Source organism: Vanellus vanellus (genome assembly GCF_965231255.1).
Source record: "Vanellus vanellus genome assembly, chromosome: 6".
NCBI lineage: Eukaryota > Metazoa > Chordata > Aves > Charadriiformes > Charadriidae > Vanellus > Vanellus vanellus.
In genome coordinates, this window is record NC_138911.1 from 17677874 (window position 1) to 17702909 (window position 25036).

General features: G+C 49.1%; 1 protein-coding gene across 1 annotated transcript in view; it reads right to left on the reverse strand.

The window, feature by feature from the left end:
* Nucleotides 1-11567: 11567 nt before the first annotated feature.
* The window catches only part of TSPAN32 (tetraspanin 32), a gene marked incomplete at its 5' end in the record, with an annotated part of 42881 nt that continues 29412 nt past the window's right edge, over nt 11568-25036 (reverse strand). Inside the window, 4 exons of the mRNA XM_082485416.1 lie at nt 11568-11889; nt 14084-14167; nt 16447-16539; nt 18043-18144. Coding sequence (XP_082341542.1) covers nt 11794-11889; nt 14084-14167; nt 16447-16539; nt 18043-18144 — 375 coding nt within the window. The 3' untranslated portion in view covers nt 11568-11793. The remainder of the gene's footprint in view (nt 11890-14083; nt 14168-16446; nt 16540-18042; nt 18145-25036) is intronic.

Sequence of the window (25036 nt, forward strand, 5' to 3'; positions counted from 1 at the left end):
GGCGGCGCGGGCGGAGACAACTGACCCCGCCCCCCCGCTCCCAACGCCCCGCCCCCGCTCCCAACGCCCCGCCCACTTGCCACGCCCCCGTCCACCGTCCGCTCCGGGGTCGGCACACACCGCCCCCCCCCCCCGCCCGAAACCCGCGTCCCCTTTTCTCCTTTTTTTCATTTTTCCCTTTTTCCTCTTTCCTTTTTTTTATTATCTTCCCCCCCTTTTTTATTTTTTTTCCTTTTTACCTTTTTTCTTTTCTCTTCCCCCTTTTTTCTTTTTCTTTTCTCTTCCCCGTTTTTCTTTTTCTTTCCTGTTCCCCCTGTTTTCTTTCCTCTTCCCCATTTTTCTTTTTCTTTCCTGTTCCCCCTGTTTTCTTTCCTCTTCCCCTTTTTTCTTTTTGTTTCCTCTTCCCCCTTTTTTCTTTCCTCTTCCCCCTTTTCCCTTTTCCCTCTTTCCTTTTTTCTTTTTTCTATTATCTTCCCCCTTTTTTATTTTTTCCTTTTACTTTTTCTCTTTTTTCTCTTCCCCCTTTTTCTTTTCTCTTCCCCCTTTTTTCCCTTTTTTCTTTTTCCCTTCTTTCATTTTATTCTTTTACCCTTTTTCCCCCCTTTTCTTTTTTTTTTGTGTGTAATTTTGTTTTGTTTGTTTGTTTGTTTTCCCACTTCTCTCCTTTTTTCCCCACCCACCCACGGTGGCTCACAACAAAGTGTTTGCTACACCCACGTAGCAACCACAAGGAGGATTGTTGGGGGACTGGAGCGCCACTATCTCCTAAACCTATCTCTCTTAAATGTCACCGCTGTCCCCTAAACCTCACCAGGCAGCCTGGTATGGGGGGGGGGGGAACCGCTGTGAATGGGCGTAGGGTGCAGCAGGATTTGTATTTCTATATACAGAAGTTTTAGGGTCCATCCATGAGGGGACACACACCCACCCCCCAAAAAAAAGAAGAGAAAAGTATTTTTACATTAAAAGTCACAGTTTGAAATTCAGAGAAGCATTTCCTCATTCATTTCCCCCTCCTATTTTATCCTAAGCTCTGACCTGCCAAACAATTTTTGCCTAAGCTTGTGGTTTCATTGCTGCAAGTAATTGCATCAAGTTCAGCAGAACCACTCGGGGTGTTTTCCCTCGGTTATTGGGTCACAGTGAGCATCTGGGGAGCTTCAGGTCTGCCCACCAAAGAGATTTGGGTCACATGTGTCGACAGTTCAAATAAGCTTTACATTATGGCTTAGAAATTTTAGTTAAATTTTAGTTAAAAAAAACCCTCAAAGCTGTGTGACAGACGCATGATGAAATTTCCCAGTCTTTTGGCCGAACCCCACTTTGGCCCACTTGCTTATCCCTAGAAATATCAATTGTTCTCACCTCACGTTATGCTTCCAGCAAACTCATCCGCTTCTTCTAGGGGCAGGACAGCGAGTCACATAATCATAGCGTAAGCGGGTTTCTGGTAAAGGCAGCAACCAGCAGCTCCAGCAAAGGCTGGGACCTTACCACGCTAAATATGAACTTGGAAGCCGCCTGCGGCATAGTACATGGAAACCTGCCCTCTTTCTGCCTGGGCACTTTCCTCTAGCGAAAGCGTTTCAGGGAGCAGCTTCTGAGCCCAAAATTTTCACACTCCACGGAGTCTTCCCCACCACGCATCCCAAAAGCAGGAATGTGCTGTTAGGTCAGCACGCATTTCCTACACGTGGACGCTGAAAATGAGTCGACCTGTTCCGAAGTCATCCCGTTGCCCTCAGGGATGAGTTGGTGTCGTGGTCCAGGGCTCCGCCGTGTTCATCAAACCCTTCTTTGCCCCTCAGTGACAGCCCACGGCGCTCCGTGGTGGCGGGGACTGGGGATGAATAGAAGTTGGCCCCGTTCCCCAATTACTGATGCCGAGTACGTCCTCGATTGCGGGCATGCCATGGGATGCATAAACCCTTTGTCTCTAAGCCACATTCACTCATCCAGCCTTACCAACGAAGCTGGAGGTTCGCAAGGCTATTTATGCATGTAACTGCTATCCCAAATTATCAGTACAACCCATCTGGTTACAGCAATAGCCGTAATCCTGTGTGGCTCCTGCTCATTAATCCAAAGGATAACGGCAGGATTCCGAAGCTGCTCGCTTGCTGCATCGCAGCATCCCACGACACCTTTTTTTCCCGCACATTCATCCTTTCCAGCTGTAAATATTAAAACAAAAATACACCCCCACCCCAACCAACCAGAGGGGTTGAAGACAGGAGGCTACGTGAGCCGAGGAGCCGCTCCTGCACTTAGGTGGCTGTTTCCAGAAAAACTCTCGGAGGTGCCGCTTGGAGAATCCGCGCGAGGGAGAGGAAGGAACCAGCTGCAAACCGATAAAGGCCTTCAGCAGCAGTGGCCCTGCTGGCTGAGGAGGAAATCGACTCTCAAATCAACTTTAGTGCACTGGAGAGCGGACCCCAGCTGCAATCACTGCCACAAAGTTGGCATTGAAACTACTTCTAGGGAGCTCGCGATTGACTTTTTTTTTTGTTACTGTTGTTTTCCTTTTTTTGCATTCTGTCTTTTTTTTTTTTCTCTTCTGTTAGGAAGTGAAAAAAAAAAAAAAAAAGGAAAATGAGAAATAAACCATTTTAGGTCCTGTTTCTGGGACCTTTCTTCAGGCTGTGTTGGAGCCACGTACTACCCAGGGCTCAGTACAGCAGTGGCTCTGGTGGGGAGGAGCAGGGGCACAGCCCCACCATCTCCTGCGTCAAGTAGCTTCCAGTTACAGTCGAAGCTGCGTTGTTCACCCATCTGGCCATGCCAACAAAGTCCTCTCCAAAAGCTGGAAGCGGAAAAGGATTTCAAGCTTTGTCCAAGTAATTTTTTTTTTTTTTTTTTTTTTTTTAAGCAGCTCGGGTGGATACATTTGAAAACTTTTTTGACCTTAGTATACAGGAAGAAAAAAGCCACCAATGTGGCGGAGTGTCAAGATAACATATACCATTTCCCAAGACTACATGTAATTTCAGATGTTGTATATTCATTTGTCATGCTGTACCGTTTGCTGTACAGTCCATAAAGTACCAAACCTGCATTTCAAAGACTCTCAGCGGCTTTATCAGCTCTTTATAAAATGCTGCTGTATAAATAAGTAAAACTAATTTGCACAAATTCAGTTCGTGTATCGGCGTCACGTGCCGGTATGGAGTGTAAGCGCTACGAATAGGGCTGATGACTTCCCTTTTTAGGAGGATGGGCTCGTTCCAGTGCTCCGCAGTGTGCCGACAGTCGTTTACAGAGCAGCCAGCTGCAGGCAGGTCTGTGAAGAACCTCCCTGCCTCCCAAGAAAAAAGGAAACTTGAAAAAAGATCTTAAAAAAAAAAGCGCCCCCAAACCTCAAATTAAAAAAAAAGAAATAAAAAAAAAATAACCCTGTGTCTGAGCGGCCATTTGAATTATTTTCGCAATTGGGTTTTCAGGCTGAGCGAAGCAGCAGCGAGCGGAGGTGCTCGCGGTATTTTTCCTCTGTCTGCTGGGCTTGGCTTGTCGGGTTGTTCTTTTTTTGTTTTGTTTTTTGTTTTTGTGAACCTGTTTATAAAAGTCAGTGTCACGTTTGTGGGTTTTGGCATAGCTGACATCTATGGGTATGACTCACCCGGGTCCGTTAGAACAGTTGGGGCTTGAGCTGCCTCCCAGCCCCGGGTTGAGCCGCAGTCCCGTACCAGCGGGACTCGGCGAGCCAAATCCCCGGAATTTCGAGCCCGTTTCTCCCAGGGAGATGCCCACCAGCCTTCCAGCGGCTCCACCTTAAAAAACCACTTGTGTTTTATAACAAGCGATGGACTGGGATGAGGGGAGAGGATAAACCTGAGTCCTCCCCATCTCATAAAGGTGCCTGGGGTGTGAAACCATTAGCATCAGGGCAGGCTCTAAACACCTAACACCTGGGGTCTCCAGGAGATTTGGGAGAGCAGATGGGAGTCCCTCAGTTGCTGGGGACTGCGGGATGGCCGCTGACATGCTACTCGGGCTGCACAGCTTGGGTTTTCACGGCAATCCCCCCCCCTGCCCTCCCCACGGCCAGGGCAAAAAGGATGGAGAAACCGTGGGAATAAAACGCACGTCATTTTGCGGGCGGGGTCCTAGTTAGCTTTTAACCACCATATCTTATTTTCTGTGGAAAATATGACAGAAATAGCCTGGATTTCCAATCTACCTGTGGTAGTAAAAAAGAAAAAAAAACAAAAACAACCCAAAAACCAAACAACAGCAGCATCACCAAAAATCTTTAAATAGGACGTTTTGAAGATGCAGGAAAAGAAGCTCAGAAATTCATCCTGCAGGATACTAATAGCCTCAGAGGGGGTAAGAATAACTTCCTAGGTGGGCAACACCCCGCAATCCTGTTTTTCAAGGCAGGGGCAAGCTGCAGAGCACGGCCTGGCCTGTGGCAGTGGAAAGGTGGAGCTCCATCGCCTCGGGAGAGGCCCACCTGCACCCCTGAGGAGCCAGCCAACACCTTCATTTTGAGTAGAAAAAATAATATACTAAGAATCTCATCCACCTATCTAAGGTGACATCTACAGAATATCTTTTCCGTGCCCCAGCGGGAGCAGCTGGCGCCTGCTCATCCCAAAATCCCCGCGTCCAGTTCTACAAATTCAGCCACGGTCGCCCGGGAGCATCGCGTTTGCCTCGCAGCCTTTTTGGGGGGGGGGGGGATGGGGGTGGGACGCGGCAAGCAGAGACCTGTAGCCGCGCCTGAAGTTTCTGTTTCTAATAAACTCAACAAATGGTTCCCGTCCGCGTGGTCTGTCTCTCTGCCATCTTTAAATATTTATGTCAACGTATCTATGGTGATGGGTCGGGTTATATAAAGAGGAGGAAAAGGGGGATGGGGGGGGGGGTGGACAGCATCAGCTCCCGCCGCAGCTATGGCAGAGGGACAGCAAACCCGAGCGGGTTTCCCCCGTCCGGCCCAGTCGCCCCCTCTTCTCAGCTCAGGCTCCGCTGCCGCTCGCGAGCCCAGAAAGTGAACGTTCATTTTCCTCAGGGCACCGGCGAGGGCCGAGCCGCAGCTGGGCTCAGCGGCGCTTTGGGAGACGCCGTGCGGGAGAGCAAGAGCCCGGCCCACCGGTGCAGAGAGCCTCTGTTGTATAATCAATGTATAATTCATTAGTAGGTGAATAAAGACTGGAATGGCTTATTGCTGATGTAACGGGGCGGAAAAGAAAGCGAGCGCGGCCGTGAGCAAGCTGGTGCGCACGGAGGGGGGGGGGGGGGTGTTAAACAATAGCACTTCGTGACGGTGAGAGGAGAGAGGGGGGATTTTGCCGTGGGATAACACAAACAAGCCGGCTAGCTGGCTGCCAGTGGCTCCAGGGATATGTGTCCTCCCGGCAAAAATGCTGGGAAGGACCTTTCCTTTTCACTCGCTGCAGTCTAAAGGAATAGCACCTGGTAGGCAGGAGGGTATTGGCCATGGGTGGGTGCCTCTGGGTGGGCGCCTCTGGTTTCGGGTGGACCCCCGAAACGCCAGGTGACTAAAGATAAGCACTGGGTTTGTGCTGGGGGTGAGAGGGACGGCACGGCTGGGGAGAGGAGCAGCCTCACTGGCAGGACTGCAACTGGTTGTGGATTTGGCAGCTATGGCCGAAAGCTGCAAAATATGCACCACGTATATTTTTCCAAAACAGCCTCCGAGCCTGTTCCGGGGCTCCCCCTCCTCTCTCCCATGCTCTCCCCCACAGTTTCACCCGGTGCTACGTCTCCCAGCAGACGGGGTTGGTGCTCGCTGCTGATTGCTCGGCCTCCCAGAAGAGGAAATGCACGGCTAAGACAAAAATCCCTTTTCACCCCAATACAGTATTTTACTAAAAGAGAGAACTGCAACAAGACTGCATGTGAAAGTTGCAGGACGTGTGTGATCTGACCCCATATTCAAAGCAGCTTCTGACCTTACCCGCCTTCAGCTGCGCTGGCGGAGATCTCCTGCGTGAAGCGTCTACCACCTCTGGCTGCATTTCTAAAAGAAAATTATAGCCAGCTGCTATTGCAAACGCATTGCCTCTGCACCTGGTGAAAAAACCAAAAAATATGTCTACCAACTATTTCTTAAAAAAATACTTTGTATGTCCGCAGCTCGGAAACGCAGCTTTACCTTGGTAGCGGATGGCTTTCCTATGACCCCAGGGCTGCAGAGGTCCACCCAAATTTGCTGGCTTATAAGGCATCGGAAGGACTAGCTCCTTTAGGAGCTCGCTGCAGGTGTGAAGCAGAGTTGCACAGCGAAGGTGATGTCAAAAGAATATGGTTAAAAAGTTACATAAGTGCTTTGTATAAAATTGTAATAGGACTTTGAACTGTAGCTGAACACCTGAAATCAAAACCCATCATCATTAATTGTGTCCTTGCACATCCACCTGGACTAGATGTAGAAACAATTAACCGAAACTTAGATCAAAGAAATTGAATCATAGAATCATAGAATCATAGAATTGTCTAGGTTGGAAGAGACCCTTGGGATCATCGAGTCCAACCATCTACCCTACTCTACAAAGTTCTCCCCTACACCATATCCCACAACACCACATCTAAACGTCTCTTAAACGCATCCAGGGATGGTGACTCAACCACCTCCCTGGGCAGTCTATTCCAATGCCCGACCACTCTTTCTGTCAAAAATTCTTTCCTAATGTTCAGTCTAATAATAATTATTGTTGAAGGAGTACCATATTGAGAACTTATGGAAGGCAAACAAGGTCCACGCAGGGAGTACACTGCCCATCTCTGATCTAAGTATAGGATGACAAAATGTATAGTATTTGGAATGGACTTTAGATAAGAGTGCATCCGAGAGGAGCCTTAGGAGATTATGGTACTAAACCACACACCCTCTTGTAAATAATAAGCACGCTAATTAAGGGGATCTCCCAACACGTTTAAAACATTAACTTGAATGCATATGCATGATGAGGGATGGTAAAGGAACTCTACAGCTCACCAATCAGCTGTATCTTACCGCTAGAAATATTGGATTGTCAAAAATGTGTGCTGTGTTGGCTGTTGTCAAACGCCCGCTACCCGATTCTGCAGAACTGAAATAAAGACGAATATCCCGACTCGGTGTGGCGATGGTTGTTTGGTTGGTTTTTTTTGCACACCGGGGGGTGAAGAACCTTTATTTTAGGGACAACAAAGGGGCTGTTGCATGAGGAAGTTCTATTTTGCTGGCAGCGGGAACTGGCAGACACACAGGCAATAAGGGCAGGAAACAGCAAAACATTCTGGAGCCGAGCCAGCACACCACGAGGCTGAGAAAGTCCCACTCTCCTCACCACCGCATGCCTCTGGAGAGTCAGTAAATTGCTTAACCTGTGCTTTTCACAAGTGCTCTGAGCTCCTCAGTTGGGTGTTTTTTTTTTTTTTTCTGGGTACTGAAAAAACAGATTTGCAGAAGCCCTGAGGGTTGTGTGGGAGGAGTACCTTGAAAAAACAGCATCCGCTGCCCTCGGAGCGGGCACCGGGAAAGCTCCCCTGGCTCATAAGCAAGCTGTGGTTGGGCTACCACAGGCACACGGTGAGCCCCGCATAAAGCCTCGGGGGAAATTAATCCCAGAATGGTCAGGGTTGGGAGGGACCTCTGGAGATCATCCAGTCCACCCCACCCCACCCCCCACGCCAGAGCAGGGTCACCTACAGCAGGTTGCACAGCACAGCATCCAGGCGGGTTTTGAATGTCTCTGGAGTGTGTGACACCATCTCTCTGGGCAGCCTGTTCCAGTGCTCTGCCACCCTCAAAGTAAAGAAGTTTCTCCTCATCTTCAGATGAAAACGAATGCTCACGCTGGCAGAGCAGGACCCGAGCTGTGCATGGGCAGTGAAGGATGAAGAGCACCACACAAAAGGCTTCTTGCAGCTGCCATGGGCTGATGCTCCCCAGTCCCGTCAGTAATCACCTGGCCTTAGGTTGCTCCCTCTTCCCATGTCCTCAGATAGACCTGGGGCTTTGTCCAAAATAAGAGGAAAAGAGTAACGCATGAGCACAAACTAACTCGTACCCGCAGAGAGGCCAAACTGTGATTGCCCAGGTGACCTTAGCGGAACTAATTGATAATTGCTGGAGCTTACTTGACAATTAATTGGAGCCAATTCACAATTAAACATTGAACTTTGCACCTTTGGTCTCGCTTTAATTTTTTTGTTGCCTTTGCCTAGGCCTACATAAATAAGGATTTCTTTCCTACCGTAGTTTGAGCGTTGACATGATTACGATTATAACAGCCCGCTTCCCCTCGCGCGAGCCCTGGGAAGGCTCTGCAGGTGTTTCCTAGCCTGGCTGCCGGCTTTGCATCCCCACTGCTCGACCCCATGCTCTTATCCTGACAAAATCTCCCTCTTGCTCTTCTCAACAGCGGGCAAATCTCAGCAGCGCTTACAAATAGGTTCCCGGGGTTTTGCTCTGCTTGCACAAGAGCTGTAATTTGCAGATAGCAAGCAGCAAATTAGGAACTGGTAAATGCTAAGCCCGTTGACTGCAGGACGGGGATTTTTTGTTGGCACAGGTGCTAAAAAATCCGCTCGAGACCTCACAGCTTCCATCCAGCCATCCCTGGGTGCCGCCATTCCTACGACCGCGAACCAAATGGTAACGTTGCATTTTTCTGTAACGGGTTTCTAAAAACCGAGGAGTCAAAGGTATCCGCTGTCCTGCTCTTGAAAACGGCGGCGGGATGTCATCGCAGGGTGGCGGGAGCCCCTGCTGCTACACCCAGTACGAGCTCTGGTAGAAGAGTGTGTCCGGCCGGTCACGGCTCTGCTACCCACTCACTAGAGGTGCTGCTCCTCGCAGGAGAACTCCAGCAGCGGGTGAAATGGGAATAACACTCACGAGGTGGCTGGTGTGTACATAGAGAACAAGGTTTGTTTGTTTTGTTTTGTTTTGTTTTTTTTATTATAGTATGTTGGAGTATTTTGTACCGAAAGAATTCCCTAAACCCCATGGTTGGCTATCAGAGGGAGAAAGGGAACTTCCAGCTCCCTGGGACAAGAAACTGCACGCTTCCAATCTGCTGCTTATTGGGAAGAAGAAATGATGACTCTCCAGGCGCGTTAACCCCTCGTGAGATGGTTTGGTGCAGGTCATGTTCTCATCCCTGCCGCAAGCAGCAAAAAATCATTACAGAGGTGTGAAAAGAGAAGCTACACACACCCACACCCCTAATATGGCCAGTGCTGGAAAGATGCCTGCTTCTTCTGATGAAGTTCCAGTGATCACAAAGGGTTCAAGGGAAACGAGAGCCGGGGGAGGTGGATACGATAGCCTTTCAGGTTTCTTTATCACGTATATGCCACTTCTGTCCAAAATCATCCCTTTACATTAAAAATTGACCCTGGAAGGAGAAGTACCTAAAGCTTTAGCAGTCCTGGTGGTGAAGCTTTAACAGAGCTCTTTTCTACTAGTTGGTGAGGCTTAAGCAGGTAACCCACACCGAACACATAGACTCCACCGATTTGCTCGATCTCCAATGGATTTTTTTGACAGAGCAGAACATCATCAGTTGTCCAGTCAACACAGAGTGGTGGCCAAGACCTGGCTACCTAGTGTTTAAAAAAGCGAAGCTGTAGAGATTCCTTTCGTACAAATACTCCGGTCTTTATTGCTTAAACATGTCCTTAAGCTTTTTTCCCGCCTCTGCTTGCGTTACTCCTCGTGAGGTACGTGCCTGCTGCCCCAGCAGCTGGCCGAGGGTAGGATGAGGCTGATGAGCAGCTCCTTTTCCTCCCAAGGACCAATGCCGTCCTCTCCCTTTCGGGTGCTAAGGCACACTTGGCTTCTGGGACAGGCGAGCACCAGCTGCCCCCGTGGGGAATGTCTCTTCCCAGCACTGAAAGAATTACTGAGGGCTCTCCATGACGCAAACCTCCGAGCAATGCAGGCGGCCTCGTGCACGGCAGAAAAAGAGAAGGAATGACGGCCTTTTGCAAGAAATTCATCTTTATTGAAGCAACCATGAGTCACACAAGCTGCCAGCTGGCCTGAGGAATAACAATAGCAGTGGCCTGGACAATAGCAGCCGGAGCTCACAAGGGAGATTGTCTCTCTCCAGAGAGCGATAGAATTAATAGTACATATATACATGTAAGTGAGTCTTTCCCCACTGCTAGAAAGTGGGTACGGTGGCAAGTGCATATCACCACTAAATCCCTGCTAGACCGAGGCGTGTTGGTGACTGCCAGGAGGTAGCTTGAGTAATACTCTGGAGGGGTTTGAACTTGATCCTGCTTCCTGTGAAGTCAATGGTGAAGCTCCACTGGTTCCAAGGGAGCGGGGTGAGGAGCAACAGCCCTTTCCCTCCCCCCAGAGCAATTCCTTCCAATGCAAGACACCTGCAGCCGTGTTAAAATTTTAACCGGGTGCTATAGGCTGTACTGCTGTTCTTGTACGTGTAATAGCCCCTGCCTGAGGGCCAGGACCTGTCCTGAACATCAGCATGGGGGATTCCACATTTCCCTCAATAAACAATTGCTACTTACCGTTTTTCATGGCTAAAAGCCACAACGAAGGAGAGGAGTGAAAGCTGTTGTTGGTTCAACAGACATTTCACATCGTCATATAGCTTACAGCAGGTTTTCCGGCAGGTGCTAAATCCATTGCAGCGATGGGTTTCAAGCTCCGAAATGGCTCTGCCTCCTTGCAATGAGGGCAAAGCACTCCGGGGAGCTGTCGTTTGAGCTAGGCTGAGCGCCGAGTTCTTCAGTTGATTGAGGCTTTTTAAAATTTCTGTTTATTATTGATAAGGTGACGTAAAGAGGATGCGGAGTTGGACATTGCATTGTTTGACCTGGCTGGAGATCAGTCCTGTTCTCTTATAGATTTCAACTTCAGTCCTTGCCTGTATGTGTAATACCAAAGTCCTTTTGTATTGCACAGCAGCGCAGTGGGTTAGTGACGCCAGATAAACACAGCGCTAAGGCTGAAAGTTAACAAGCTCCTGTGAAATCTGCGTGGCGTCAAGCTCTAGGAGGTTGACTAAATCCTAAGAATTAAAAAATAATGGTGCATCGCATCAGCAAGGAAGAACGACAGAGGGATATGTCCTTATGCTTGGTCACTTGTTTCAAAGCTCATGCACTGCTTTCCGATTTCCCCCCACCCCCCCACCCCGATCTCCACAAAAAGCTCTGTAAATCTGGCAATATTTGAAAACAGGGGAAAAACAGTTGACAGTCGGTAGATGCCTACATACTCGGGCACGATCAGAAACGTGCCCAAAGTCAATCATTACGAGTGTCCAGGCTAGGAGAGCACATTTCCTATCAGCAATGACACACTTTGTGTCCACGTATTTGCTGATAGCCAAAGACCGGTCCTGGGCTGTGATCCAAAGCCATCTTCCCAGAAAGATTGCATCTTTGGGGGTCACAGGGAACTGCTCAGACGACAGCGCAAGAGAAGTTTGGTTTAGCGCTGTGATTTTTGCTGGGCTTTTCTCTCCATTTTTGTCCTAAGGGTCTCTTTGTGTGCCGCTTGTGGAGCTACAGCCTGTACGTTCCCCGGTGAGGCGATCTGCATCTCCGAGCCCAGGTGCATGTCTCGGTCCTTGGCCATTTTCGGTGAAGGTGTGGGACTGCTCCTCCGCAGAGCATCGTCCGCTCTGACCAGCTTGGAAACGCATGACAGCTCGTAGTGTGGGAAGGGGAAACACATGACACACATCCCACTGCCTGACCCCACGCAACGCCTTCCCAGGGGATTTTGTGGGTGACTTCAGACATCTTCCTGCGCCAAGAGCTGGCTCTACCTGGTAGGGATGCCCAGGCGGCGGGTTTCTACCTCTCTCGCAAGGTGTATTTGCCTTTCCGGTCCAGGTTGCCGCTGAAGTGGATGGAGAACCAGAGGAATGAGGTCAGGATCATCCCGTAAACCTAAAAAGGAAATAAATGAGACGGGCACACAATTAAATGCCAAACTGATTATGATGCTCCATCTGTGCAAATAAGCGATCATAAACGTTGCCTGTTAGTCCACTTGGCACTTCTGAAGTTATGTGTCAGGATGCCACATTTTTCTTAAGAGAGCTGTTTTCCAGTAAAATGGTGAACACCAGTTCCAACACGGGAGAAAAAAATTCCCTCAACACGTGGTTAAAGCATCTGATTGGAATTAGCACAGTACGGCTCAAACCCAGTCCTAAAAGTACCAAGAAATGAGAAGAAACCAGGAAACTCAGATTTCAAATTCCTGCCATGAAGCATTCCTCTGCGCAAACAAACATATCTCTGGCATAATAATAGCCTTTTGTAAAGATAACATAGGGAGAAGAAAAAAACAAAACAAAACAAAACAAAAACAAACCTCACGTATTGTTTGGAGTAAGAAACCCAACAAAAAAGACCCTAACAAAGCCCAACCCCCACCCCGTGCACGTGCACGGTTGCGAACGCAGAGGACAGTATAATTCCTCTGTGTCGTGATATGCTGCCCGGTATAACACACATCGGGATTCACACAGGCGGAGATAAGGCTGCTGTGGGAAGGATAACGAGGGCTGCGACAACGTGCTCTTTCCTAAAGCTCTGCCTCCACGTGCAAGCACCTTTGCTCTTGGGGCTTGATGTGGGGACACGTGCACGTTGTTGGCCGAGGGAGAGTGACATCAGAGCACCTATAGCCCCGGTTGCGCGCTTCCTTTGCATCCTGCCATCACAATAGCAAACCGCGCGGAGAGATTTCCCCTCGCACACGCTTCAAAGAGAGCCGCCTTATCGGGCTATAGCATCAAGCTGTGAAAAAAGATACATACAATAAAAACGTTCCCGCTTTTGTCAGAATATAGCTGCAGTGAAATTCCTCCTATACCCGAGAAAAATTAGAAAGTGACACCAAATATTCGCCCATGACCTTACATTTATAGCTGCATAGCAGTGCCTGATGGTTTTCCTAACATACTACTAGCAGCATAAAATACAAAAGTGTTTGATCCTCTGGGTTTTATTTAGATGGAGGAGAGACTTTGAACGCATAATTGTGCCAAGGCGGACACAAGTAGTAAAACAATCTCCAAAGACACATTCAGTCAGGAAAGGTCGCCCCAGCTGGGACCAGCATGGAGATATCACAGCAGACCAAACCTCCCTTTCACGGTGAAGAAAGGAGTCTCCTGGCACGTACTCTTTTCTGGCGCGCTTCACCACACATGCAGAGTCCTCATGTAGAGGTAATTACAGTGATGCACCTCTGCCAAGCAGTGGGTGGGAATACAAGCAGGCTTGTTTTAATTAGTGGTGCTCTCCAGCTCCGAAGGGACCATCCCCGTGCAGCCACCAAGCTCCCTCACTGCTGCAGGACACACTCCTCTCTCAGCACTTCATTTTTGATTTTGTCCTTCCTCAAATAAGTCTCACAAATTCAGTGCAGACCTTTTCTACCCAAGCCATCCTCCGAAGATGATCCTACTGCTCCTCTGTGGGATCCTCCTTCAAAGATGACACCTGGGAGCCCAGGCAACACGCTCTGCTCCTCTCATTTGCAGCCTGCTCCTTAAGAGCCCGTGCTTCACCCACCCACTGCCTGAGATGCACCTTACCGGGTTCATTAGTGGTCATTAATAGGATGAGACTTTCCCTTTCTGCACAGCTCTCCAGCTCCACTGCTGGTGCTCAGCAGCTTTCAAGAGCTTCCAGCTCTGGCCGTGCAAAGGGACTTCCCAGCCTGAGCTGGGAGGCAGCCAGCAAGCATCGGGCAAGGAGAGGCAGCAAGTTTCCTAAAATACGGAGCTTTTACTGCGTCTCCTTTTCCACAATTGCTGCCGGCTTCCCACCCGATCCACAAGCTCTGTGGCAGGTGACACGGTTTCTCGCTTGCAGGAGAAGACACTCAGGCAAGCCTGGACGGATGAAATGCAGACACTGCAGGAGCAGGAAAACCCCTCCATCCATCACAGCCTGGCCAAGACAAGTCCTGGCCCTTTCTTAATTTCCACGGTGGAGTCTACCACCGCTTGTTTCTCTGCTGCCAGTCTCCAAAATCATCCCGGCTTCTGGGGGCTAATTTGGGATACACCTCCCGCGCTGGAACCTGCCTCTCAGGGCCAAAATGCGAAGGAACAGACATAGCTACCGTGAAGCCGATGGTGACACCCAGCAGCGTGGAGACGAAGTCCATGTGCTTCTTCAGGAAGTCCCGGATCTCTTGCAGGCAGTCCTGGGAAGAGAGAGACACCCCTTGCAGCACGGAAACAGCTCGGTGGGGGACTTTGTCCCCCCCAACAGCACCTGCCACAACCCCAGATAGAAAGGGAGGCAAGAGGGGGACGCAGCATTGCACATCTGGGCCGCTCTGTGGGCAGCTCTCCTTTTTCCTGCTGCTGGCTGCAACTTGGGAAGACAAACACAGAATCACGGAATTTTCAGAGGTGGAAGGGACCTCTAGAGATCATCTAGTCCAACTCCCCTGCTAAAGCAGGGTTGCCGAGAGCACATTACTCAGGACTGCATCCAGGCGGGTCTTGAAAATCTCCAGAGAAGGGGACTCCACAACCTCCCTGGGCAGCCTGTGCCAGTGCTCTGTCACCCTCACCGTAAAGAAGTTTTTCCGTGTATTTGAACGGAACTTCCTGTGTTCTAACTTGTGCCCATTACCCCTCGTCCTGTCACTGGGAACCATTGAAAAGAGCCTGGCTCCATCCTCCTTCAACCCACCCTTTAGATACTTGTACGCCATAATAAGGTCTCCCCTCAGCCTTCTCTTCTCCAGGCTAAAGAGTCCCAGCTCTCTCAGCCTTCCCTCATAAGGCAGATGCTCCAAGCCCTTAATCATCTTAGTTGCCCTTCGCTGGACTCACTCCAGCAGTTCCCTGTCCCTCTTGAACTGGGGAGCCCAAAACTGGACACACTATTCCAGTTGCGGCCTCACCAGTGCAGAGCAGAGGGGGAGAATGACCTCCCTCGACCTACTGGCCACACTCTTCCCTATGCAGCCCAGGATTCCATTGGCCTTTTTGGCAACAAGGGCACATTGCTGGGCCATGGATAATTTACTGTCTACCACAACCCCCAGAAATACCCCTGCAGTGTATTTTCTGTTACTACAACATGCCTACGATTTTCTTGGCGTGATGCGTTTGGGACTGTGGGGGATGTGCGTGCGCACAGGTAAGCGTGGTCGCGCACCAGCTTTTTCCTTTCCACCCGCTGGAAAATGGAAAGAGGGAAGTGAAAAGATGGAAAAGCAGAGCACGCCATAACGCGAAATGCATTCCCCAGGGATACTAATGAGCAGCTCAATTTCGTAAGGTGTTGCGAACATTAATATACATTAGCCTGAAGCGTGCCAGCCGGCCCCGCGAGAATCCAGGAGGTGTTAGCCAAGAGAGCCATTCCAAAAATGCAAGAGCATGCCCTCGATGACGTGATTCGCAGAGGGAAGAAAGAGCGCTCAAAGCCAAGAGTGAACGTAGCGCAGCTACCAAACTCTGAGCTTCCCTGGGTGGCAAAATACATCCTCCCACCCTCCGCAAGCCATTAATGGGGGGAGAACAGAGCCACCCCTACGGTGCCCAGTTTTGCCCTGCTCTCCCTCCCCGTTCTTTGAGCCAAGCTCGAGCCCGCTTCGAGATGTGACGTCCCCGGCGGCGGCACTTTGAAACACTGCCCCGCGGGCTGACACGTGCCTGCGCATCACGGCGTCCTGTTAGCGCTTGACATCTTCGCCTAACAACAATGTTTTCGTATAGCTGTAGCAACACGGTTTTGTTTTTCCTAGGGACAACGTACATATTGATGCTGGCAGCTTTAGCTACTTCAGCTGATTTGGCTACTCCAGCGGAAGAAAAATAATCATACAACAGATTTGCTCAGAGATTATGAAGTCTACATTGCAGCTTCAGCGCAAAGGCAGTCTGGTACCGGCAGCTTCTCCATCAGCCTCACTGAGATACTGCAAAGAGGAGGAATGAAGTGTACTTGCTGAAGCTACTGTTGGACATCATCATCCTGCTTCATGAGTTTCTCATTTTAATACCTGCTTAATGCCCTGGGGAAAAGGAATTATGGCAAACTACAAGTCTGCTGTTAGTGGGACACTTTTTAAGCCTCAGAAACTAGTGTCACATGGAAAAGTCCAACATTTTTTTGAGCTCAGACGTATGCCCGCGATATCTCACACTCTCTGCAGAGGCAGAAAACGAGGAGGAAGCTGGAAGGAAGCGACAGGCTGCAAACACAAACATTTTGAAGGCTTTCTAGCGCTGAAAAGGAAACCCCATCTGCGGGTCTGAGACCTGCTGATCCACCAGGGATCCTCCATCAGGTGAGATGCCTCCTTACTAAAGCAACACCCCCCCAGCAAAACAAACCCCAACCCATAGCAATGAACTATGAAAAAGCCCCAATTCTTATTAATAATTAAACACCAGTGAGGTTTTAACAATTAATGAGTAGCGGCACAACCCCACTGTAGGGTGGAAGAAGCCTTTCCCTTACCTGTCCTGCCTCGCGCAACTGGCTGGATGGGCATGTCTTGTGCTCAACGTTGGCCGTGTCTCCAAACGGAGAGTGCTTCCCGCAGCACAGGAACTGGAAGAGAGGGAGAGGTCTGCCAGCCGCCTTCCGGGGCTCTCCCCTCGCCGCCAACCGCTGCGGCAGAAGGTGCCAGCGATGGGCCACCCTTCCTCCCCGTTGCCCCAGGCAGGGCTACACAAGGAAGGGCTGCAAGGAGCAAAGCACCTAGGTATGCAACCAATGGCTGCAGCAGTGGAGGTTAAATTCAGAGGAGGTGGACGGATCATGATCCAAACTTCCCAGTGCTTCTCCAGGACTGCTGCCTGGGGCTGGGGCCAAGCCCTCCCTCCATGGTCACACCAGCTCTCTCAGTGGCTGCTCCGGAAAACCGAGGGATGCACAGATTATGCTTCCAGTGCTTGTGGCTCCCCAGCAACACCTACTGTGGAGCTGGTTTCCTATAGCCAGGGTGAACTGGCCAGCTTGGAGCATTAGCAGAAGGAAGAAAAAAACAAAAGGAGCAGAAGGACTGTTTCTTCATAAATTAAAGTGGCTAAAATAAGCAACTGATGAAGCTGGGTATTTTGCCTGGTTCTCCTTGCCAAGGGGGACTCTGGGTGTGTGGCTCCACAAGCCTGCAGAGCAAGCACCACCATGGCTGATCATGTCTCTGAGGGCCACCACGGTTGTTTCAATGAGAAACACTTGCCCTTTTCTGCCTTTTGAGAAGCATGGATGAAAGCAGCTTCGGAAAGTACTTGTTATGATGATTTAAGAAAACACAGAAGGATAAAGGGAACTGCATGGGAGATAACTGGAAACAGGCGAGCGGAGATGACCTTCCCATCCAGCCCTGCTGCGTGCCGTGAACTCACTGCCCAAACAGGCCCTGCTGCGCAAGGGGACGGCATCTCCTTTTACTCAGTGGGGACTTGGGAGTTACCCACCATGGGGGACAACCTCACTCATCTCCAGCGGCTTTGAGGGCAAGCATCCTCCCTATGCTCTGGACAACCGCTCTTGCCCACCTACTGAGTTACAGAGAAGTCCCCTGCGCCAACAGCATGCAGGGCGGTGGTTTTGGGGAGCTTGCTAGCAGGTCTCCAGCATTGCAAGAGGTCATGTAACCTCCAGGCTCAAGGGCAAACAGAAATAACCAAGTTCAAATACTTCTGCTGGACAATGTGGAAGTCACCCACTCTCTCTACCTGACCAGGGACACCAGAGACGTGTATATCCACTTTCTCATACCACGACAGGGAGCACGGCAGAGGGCCTGCTAAGACAGACCATATATACATATCAGCTACAGTGTGGAAGCTCTGAAGATCTTGCACCAGAGCAATGCTCAGCTAGGTGGCCCTTTCCTCCTGTTGATAATCTTGTTGGTCAAACTCGGGAAAGGAAGAGTAGGAAGGAGCAGCAGACTTCACAGCAGGCTGGAGGACTCAGTTCCCGAGGGAAAAATGGCATCGCAGCATCCACGAGGCAGAACACAGGCATCAGCCCCAGCCTGCTGAAACCATCAGGAAGATACCCCAGGGCAAGGTTTTCTGCTAAGGCTGAAAGACAACTTACTGTTTCGTGGATGGCAGTCAGTTCGTGCCTCCTGAAGCTGGAGGTGTTCCTCCTCACCTCCTCGTACACAAGATCATACACATCCATCATGCTGTCTTCCACCTGCAATGAAATCAGAGATCTGTACGTGGAAAACACCGACTGTGGTCATCTATGGAGGGAAATATGCTCCTCTCGCATCCCCCCAGAAGGTCTCCCAGGTATAGCGAGACAAGCAGCACGGGTATTAAATGACCACCATGCAGCAGCAGGAGCTGGTGTATGACCCACCACGCACCAAGGGGCACCCACAGTATGGCGAGTCCCATGAGACAGACTGCAATGCTGCATGTGTACCACCTCCTGCTATGTGTGGACCCTTCAGCAACACACCATGGTCTCACCAGCTGATGGCTGGAGCTTTTGGCCAGTTTTGGATTTAGGGTCAGAGAAGAACTCTGGCGCTTGTGACCAGCGTGCCTCCAAGTCCTTCTGCCAGGCAGGGATGACACCGTCTCCCTGTCGTGATGGGTGACTGTGAGGACAGGCACACATGACCATGAGATGCTAAAATAAAAAGGTGAGAGGACCTCAGATGGCTGGCATTATCCCAGCGATGGAGGAGTTCCTCCAAATAGAGCCAAAAAAATAACAGAGTGATTCAGCAGTGAATCAGACCCTAAATATTTACCGAATGTGTGAGAACTCACAGCTTGACAGATCCCAGCCAACTCCCACTCGGGTTTCAAAGGGAAAAAATATGACAATTGCCTTCAGCGCCCGGAGTCAAACCCTTTTTTCTTCCTTTCGTTTTCTCTCGCTTCCTCGCCAGCATCGATCCGAGCGGACCTGAAAGCAGCGCTTGGCTTTCAGGAGGGAAAATCGATTGGCGAGACAAACAGAGCGGGTGGCCACGCAGGGAGGGACAGGCGCTCCGGCAGCAGAGCCACCTCTCAGACAGGCTTTTCAGCTCAGCCTTAAGGGGCTGTGCTTGGAAATTACTCTAGGGGGAAAAAAAAACACCCAATGTTGGGTGCTCGGGGGTGAAACCGAGGTCATTCAAAGCGATTGCAGCCATCACTGCGATATTGCTCTACCCTGCCCAGCTGTCCAAAACGCAAGCAACTAACAGAGGCTGATAACAAGGAAGGGGAGAGAGGGAGGTTGAGAAGATTACTTGTATCCATCTCAGCTCCGGGCCACCAGGAATAGAGTTTAAAGGCTCACATCAGAAGATTTTCCATGGCTATTAACGGGGCATAGAAGTGGAGGGGCTTGGGGGGGTTTCTCTGCGGCCAAGATGCTCTCCCCCCAGGATGCTCCATCACCCGTCATGGAGCAATGAGGAGGTGAGGCAGGAGCAACGCAGCTTTAACGAGACAGGTCCGATGACAGACAGGGCACAGGTATTCTGAGCCAAGGAAAAAGTCCTCCGTAGCAAGGTGCGTAGTGCTGAGCTGTCCCACACAGGTGAGGAGAGAGGACACTCATTTTGTCACCTCCTGTATCAGAGTGCATCGAGCGGGATGGGTGCAGCAGTAAGACAAGATCTCTAGCAGACTTGTGCACCATCATTCCCCTAAGAAAACCTTAAACCCCAATAAAAAGGAAAACATCCAAGCTTTTCTAACTTCTTGTGGGCCATGAGATAGCTTTCCAGCAGCAGCAATTAAATAAACGGATTAAATAAAAAGAGCATCCATTTCCATTGAAGAATTGGATTAAGAATAATGAAAAAAGAATAATCTTTTGACCTCCTCTTGTGGCCTCGTGTTGCTGAGGAAGGAAGGAAGAATAGAACAGATGGCTTCTTAAACCAAGAGATGATCACATTTTTAATATCCCAACCCCATTCTAAGATGCACGAATAAAACCTATTTTGTGTTGTGACAACATACATATGGATCTTGGTAAGGTAATGGTGCTGCATGTGCAATTTTTGCCTTTTCGTATTTATCTTTAGGCTCAGGATGCTAAGCTTCCCTCCAAAAGGCCTAAATTTCTATGACAAAAAAAAAGGGGTTCCGAGCAAGTTGCTGGGTTCAAGCATTTTGCTACGTTCAGGCAAGGGTTCACGGGCTGGAAGCAATCTAACAGTTTAACATTAAAGGTCTACTGAACACTGGGCTGGGAAATGCTGGGACAGGTAGTTTTAAGCCCTTTGCTTTGCCTGGGCACGCTCCCCAAAATCTCACAAAAACTGGCAAGAACCCTCCTTTGAGTGCAGTGAGTTTTGGGCTGGATCTGGCTGCTTAATTTACAACTGTATTCAACTTAAACCAAGGTAAGATGAGACTTTGTCCAGTGACGTTTCATCTGCAAAGACCATCACAGGCTCCCTAGCAGCAGAGCAGGCTCTGGCCATGCCACCAGAACCAACTCTCTATGCAGAAAAGTCAATGCTCATTAGCGTTTTGTCCTGATAATAAACCTCAGGGCCCAACTGAGGCTGATGTCCTCCTCAGCAGCTTCTCAGGTGGTCGTGCTGCACTAAGCAACCTGGGAGAGGGGCAGGTGAGCTGCCCAGATGTTGGCAGCTGCTGGCCACTGCCCATAGCTTGCGGCAGCTGCCAGACTAGCAAGCTCCTGCCAGGTGCATGAGACCACGAGAGGATGGATTTAGCCAGGAGAAGTCCTGCCTGACGCAGCGGTGCACGTTTGTACCTTCCTCGTTATATTAGGTACCATGCAAGGCCATTAAACATTGAGACAGAATGGTCAGGGTTGGAAGGGACCTCTGGAGATCATCTAGTCCAACCCCCCTGCCACAGCAGGGTCACCTACAGCAGGTTGCACAGGATGGCATCCAGGTGGGTTTTGAACGTCTCCAGAGTGGGAGACTTCACCACTTCTCTGGGCAGCCCATTCCAGTGCTCTGCCACCCTCAAAGTAAAGAAGTCCCTCCTCATGTTAAGATGGAACTTCCTATATTCAAGTTTGTACTCATTACCTCTTGTTCTATCACTGGGCACCACTGAAAAAAGACTGATCTCATCTACCTGGCACTCTCCCTTTAAGTATTTATAAGTGTTGATAAGCTCCCCCCTCAGTCTTCTTTTCTCTAGACTAAGGCTGCTTGAAGGAAAAGAGTGGCTGGGAAAGAATTGAAGGAACAAGATTGTCACAGCAAAGCTATGGCAGAAAATTATTCCAGCTGTTGGAAACAATAAGGGAAGAAATCACGAGCTGTCACCTTTTCACAGCCAGCTCGACTACAGTGATGATGATGATGATGATGATGAGGGTAATCTCCAGGTACATAATGACTACTAAAGACTTCAGTTGCGCCCTGTTTCTGAGCTTGCTTGTGCGCTGGCTTCTCAGTTGTTTACTGATTTTTTTTTTTTTTTTCATTCTGCCAAGCAGCCTCCAAGAACTGAAAGCACAAAGGATTAAGTGTAAAATGTTTTATAGCACTAATTTCCTTTTAGAAAGTGTGTCTGGGCCAGCCTAAGAGTACAATTTGCTGATTAGTCTTTCTCAGCATTTCTATCTAGCAATTATATCTAGCATTTATATCCAACTATTATCTGAATACGCTATTCAGGTCCTGGGAAGGGAATATCAAACTAAAAAAAACATTTTTTTAAAGAGTGAATTGACTGTAGTTCCTCCACCTCGTCTGTCTGATTTTTTCTAGTATCATTTGATTTTGGAGGGGAAAATTGCTGTCTTCATACAATGTGGCGATCTGTTTTCAAAGATTACTGCAGAGAGCTTTCTCATTTAAATATTTCAGAGGTAGGTATAAAAGTACTAAATCTCAGTTTCTCATTTAAATATTTCAGAAGTAGGTATAAAGTACTAAATCTAAGCATTTATCACTGGCTGTTTCCTTCTGTGCAGGAGACCATGCCACAGAGCATACAAGAGGTCTCGTTTAACAAGGAGACATACGAGACACATAAGAGCAAAAAAGATTGCACTAATGAACCATCATCTTGGCAACTTTGCTGCCTGGGATGGGGTTATGTTTACACTCAGAGCTGCAGCCGAGCTCTGAAGCACCAGTCACGCGTGGCAGTGTCTATCCAGCCCAAAATGGCTTGCTAACTCATGCATGCCTAATGATGTAAAAAATAAAACCTGAGAGCACCAGACAAAGCCACCAGGTGGTTTCATCACCTGTCTTGATTTGCAACATTATTTTATCCAGCAGATGCAAGCTCATCCCCATATTTTCCTTTGATCTGGGACACAACACAGTGAAGAGCTAGACAGCAGCACTGCTTTGAGCCATCCCCAACACTCCACCAATGGGCAACTTTCAGTCCGTTGCCTCAAAATTATTTTCTTTTTCCGTTTCTTACACCAGGTGTTGGAAAAAAAACAAAAAACAAAACTATTACAAACAATCAGGGTGCCTTCTCTCATGCTTAAGCAACAGGATGCCTTTTGAGTTTGCGCGGTTGTACTGATAGTGTTAATAACATGCTTGAAGAAAACCACAGCTGTGCCCCATCCCTTAACTCCAGTAATTAGCACATAATGGACCAATACAGCTGGAGAAGAGAAAGTCTGTTTGGGCTTCTTTTTGAAAGGTTTTACACTCTCCCCACATTTTAGCATCATTATGGTCAAGTGGATTTTCCTGATCCTAGTGACATGCTATGAGCCACTGCTGGAGAGTATTTCTGAACAAAGCTCTCACTTGGAAGGAGATGGCGCCTGCGATGCTCATCAGTAAACACCAAGAGCTGAAGATGAAACATCAGCCGGACTTTGGCTTAAGAAAAATCTCCAGGTTAAGTGATACAGAGGTCACACCTTACAGTCATTCTTTTCCTGGAAGATGCAGAGTGAAACGTTCCAGCTCTAAATTAGTCAAATAATTGCTGCCTCCCATTTCTGTCTGCATTCCTTAATGAAACATTCATTTAGGGATGATATCGATAGGTTGTTGGACACAACAAATGGAAAATCACCACTGAGATTGATGCGGCTGACTCCAGCTGACTCAAAAGAGTAGCATTTTTCACTTAAAGTAGAAGAAAGAAGGAATTTTGAGATCATTTATCATCCTTTACATCTGTTATCCCCCAAGAAGCAGAATTTATGACTGCAGGAAGGCATTTACTCTAAGCCATTGGTGTTCTTGCCCTTGGCTATTAGAAAGTAAAGCAAATTTCAGTCTTACCTCCTTCAAGAGGAAAATTGTCATTCTTGACTTGGGTTATTTATCAAGGATAATTTTTACCTGTAACTGGATTTGGAACAGAAAGATGAGAGGAGGAGGTCAGCCTTCAGTTCCCGATCCCTTTGCAAGCCAGAGGTGTCAATGAATCCCCCTCCTGCTGCCAGTGAATACCTGACACAAGGCAACCGGAGCTAGTCGCTTTGATTTCTGCTGGAAAACTAATGGAGACTCATACCAAGAAGAACAGTCTGAGACCTACTGAGTGAGACATCTTTGCAACAGTCGTTGGCCAAAAATCTCTCTGAAGAGCTGGAACTCAAGGAGAACATAGTGAAAAAAGATGTCAGGATTGTGTCAAAGACAAACCCACTTCTCTCCTTTCTGCTTAACAGGAACACTGCTGACATGGCAGAGGAGGAAGGCACGCATGGCAAACAGAAGGAGCATCCTCCTCTCCTGTGGCTCTTCGTGCCTTTGAGGTACCAAACCGAGTACACGCGCTGACGCAGCCTCAGAAGAAACTGCAGCCTCACTCAGCACTTCATGTTCTTTCAGCATCACCCAGAGGAGTGTACTCACCAGCGCCACTCCGAAATATCCCTTCAGCAGCAGCTGCCGCAGACTGCCTCTCAGCTACAAACTGCAAGTTAGTCAGTTAAGACGTGAAATTGGAATAAACTGGTTGACCCTTCCTTCCTTGCTCCAGTAAGAAAAACCACTTTTGCGTTTCACTATCTCTCTTTCTTCCCTTTCCTCCCCAGCGTGCAGAAATGCTCCTCTTCACAGCATGTCAGAAACTGGGGGGGAGGGGAGGGGGGGAGGGGGGAGGGCAGATGCAACCATTTGGGTTTGGATACAGCAGTGATGCAACTGCAGTGAAACAGAGGAGGGAAAACTCCTCCGGGTGCTTTAGCCAAGTTGCAGAGCAACTCCCACCCTGCGGATCGAGCACATGGTAAGATGGGCTCCCCCCACCCTGTGCTCGACCAGGTCTTCGCTGCTGTATCTAACACAGTCATTACAATACGCTGCAGCATGTCAGCTCCCCACCTCTCCAGCCGTCCTGAAACCAATCAATCCCAGATGCAGAAATCCGGCCAGCGCTGCAAACCAAAGCGGCCTTTGAGGCCCCCTATGGAAAACTCCAGAAGATAAGAAGGTGCTGCTCTCCCTCTGACTGCTGGTGGTCACAGGGGACCACTGATGTGAGAAGACAGAGATCCAGACACGGATTTTAGCTAAATGGTTTTCACCTTTTCTTTCCAGTATATGTAAATTTATACATCATATACACATACATATTTTTTAATAACTCATGCACTTCCCCTCACTTTCTGGTATTGGAAAAGGACCAGGCAATGCCGGACCATCTTTTGGTCCATCGCTGAGCAAATACACAGAAGGAAATAGAACAAAAACCATTGTGGAACAAAAAATTCAGGAAAAGCGAAGCCTTACAACGCTATTTCTCTTTGATCCCAGCGCTTCCAGCAGGTCTTTGCGCAAAACATTTAAAAGAAGAGAAAGTGCTGAGCTGTTACCCTGCTCACCTCCTCCTCATTTCCCACCTCCACGCCCCAAAACAGCAGCGAAAGTCTAGATGTATGGGCACTATACAACCTGCTCAGCCAGCGAGGGGGGCAGGGGGACATCACAGTCTCATGCTCAACCAAGCCATAAACCCCCGAGGCCACCTCTGTGCTACTGGGATGCAGCCAGGAGCATCTCTTCGTGACAGTGGCAGAGCATCAGATGCTTTCCAGGTGTTATAGTTGGAGAAGCCTATAACGATTTGTTGTCGTTTAGACAATCATTCTATCACCCGGTGACCCCTCCCCACCCTGGAAAGGGAATCGGGAAAAATAAACCCAGGAGCTG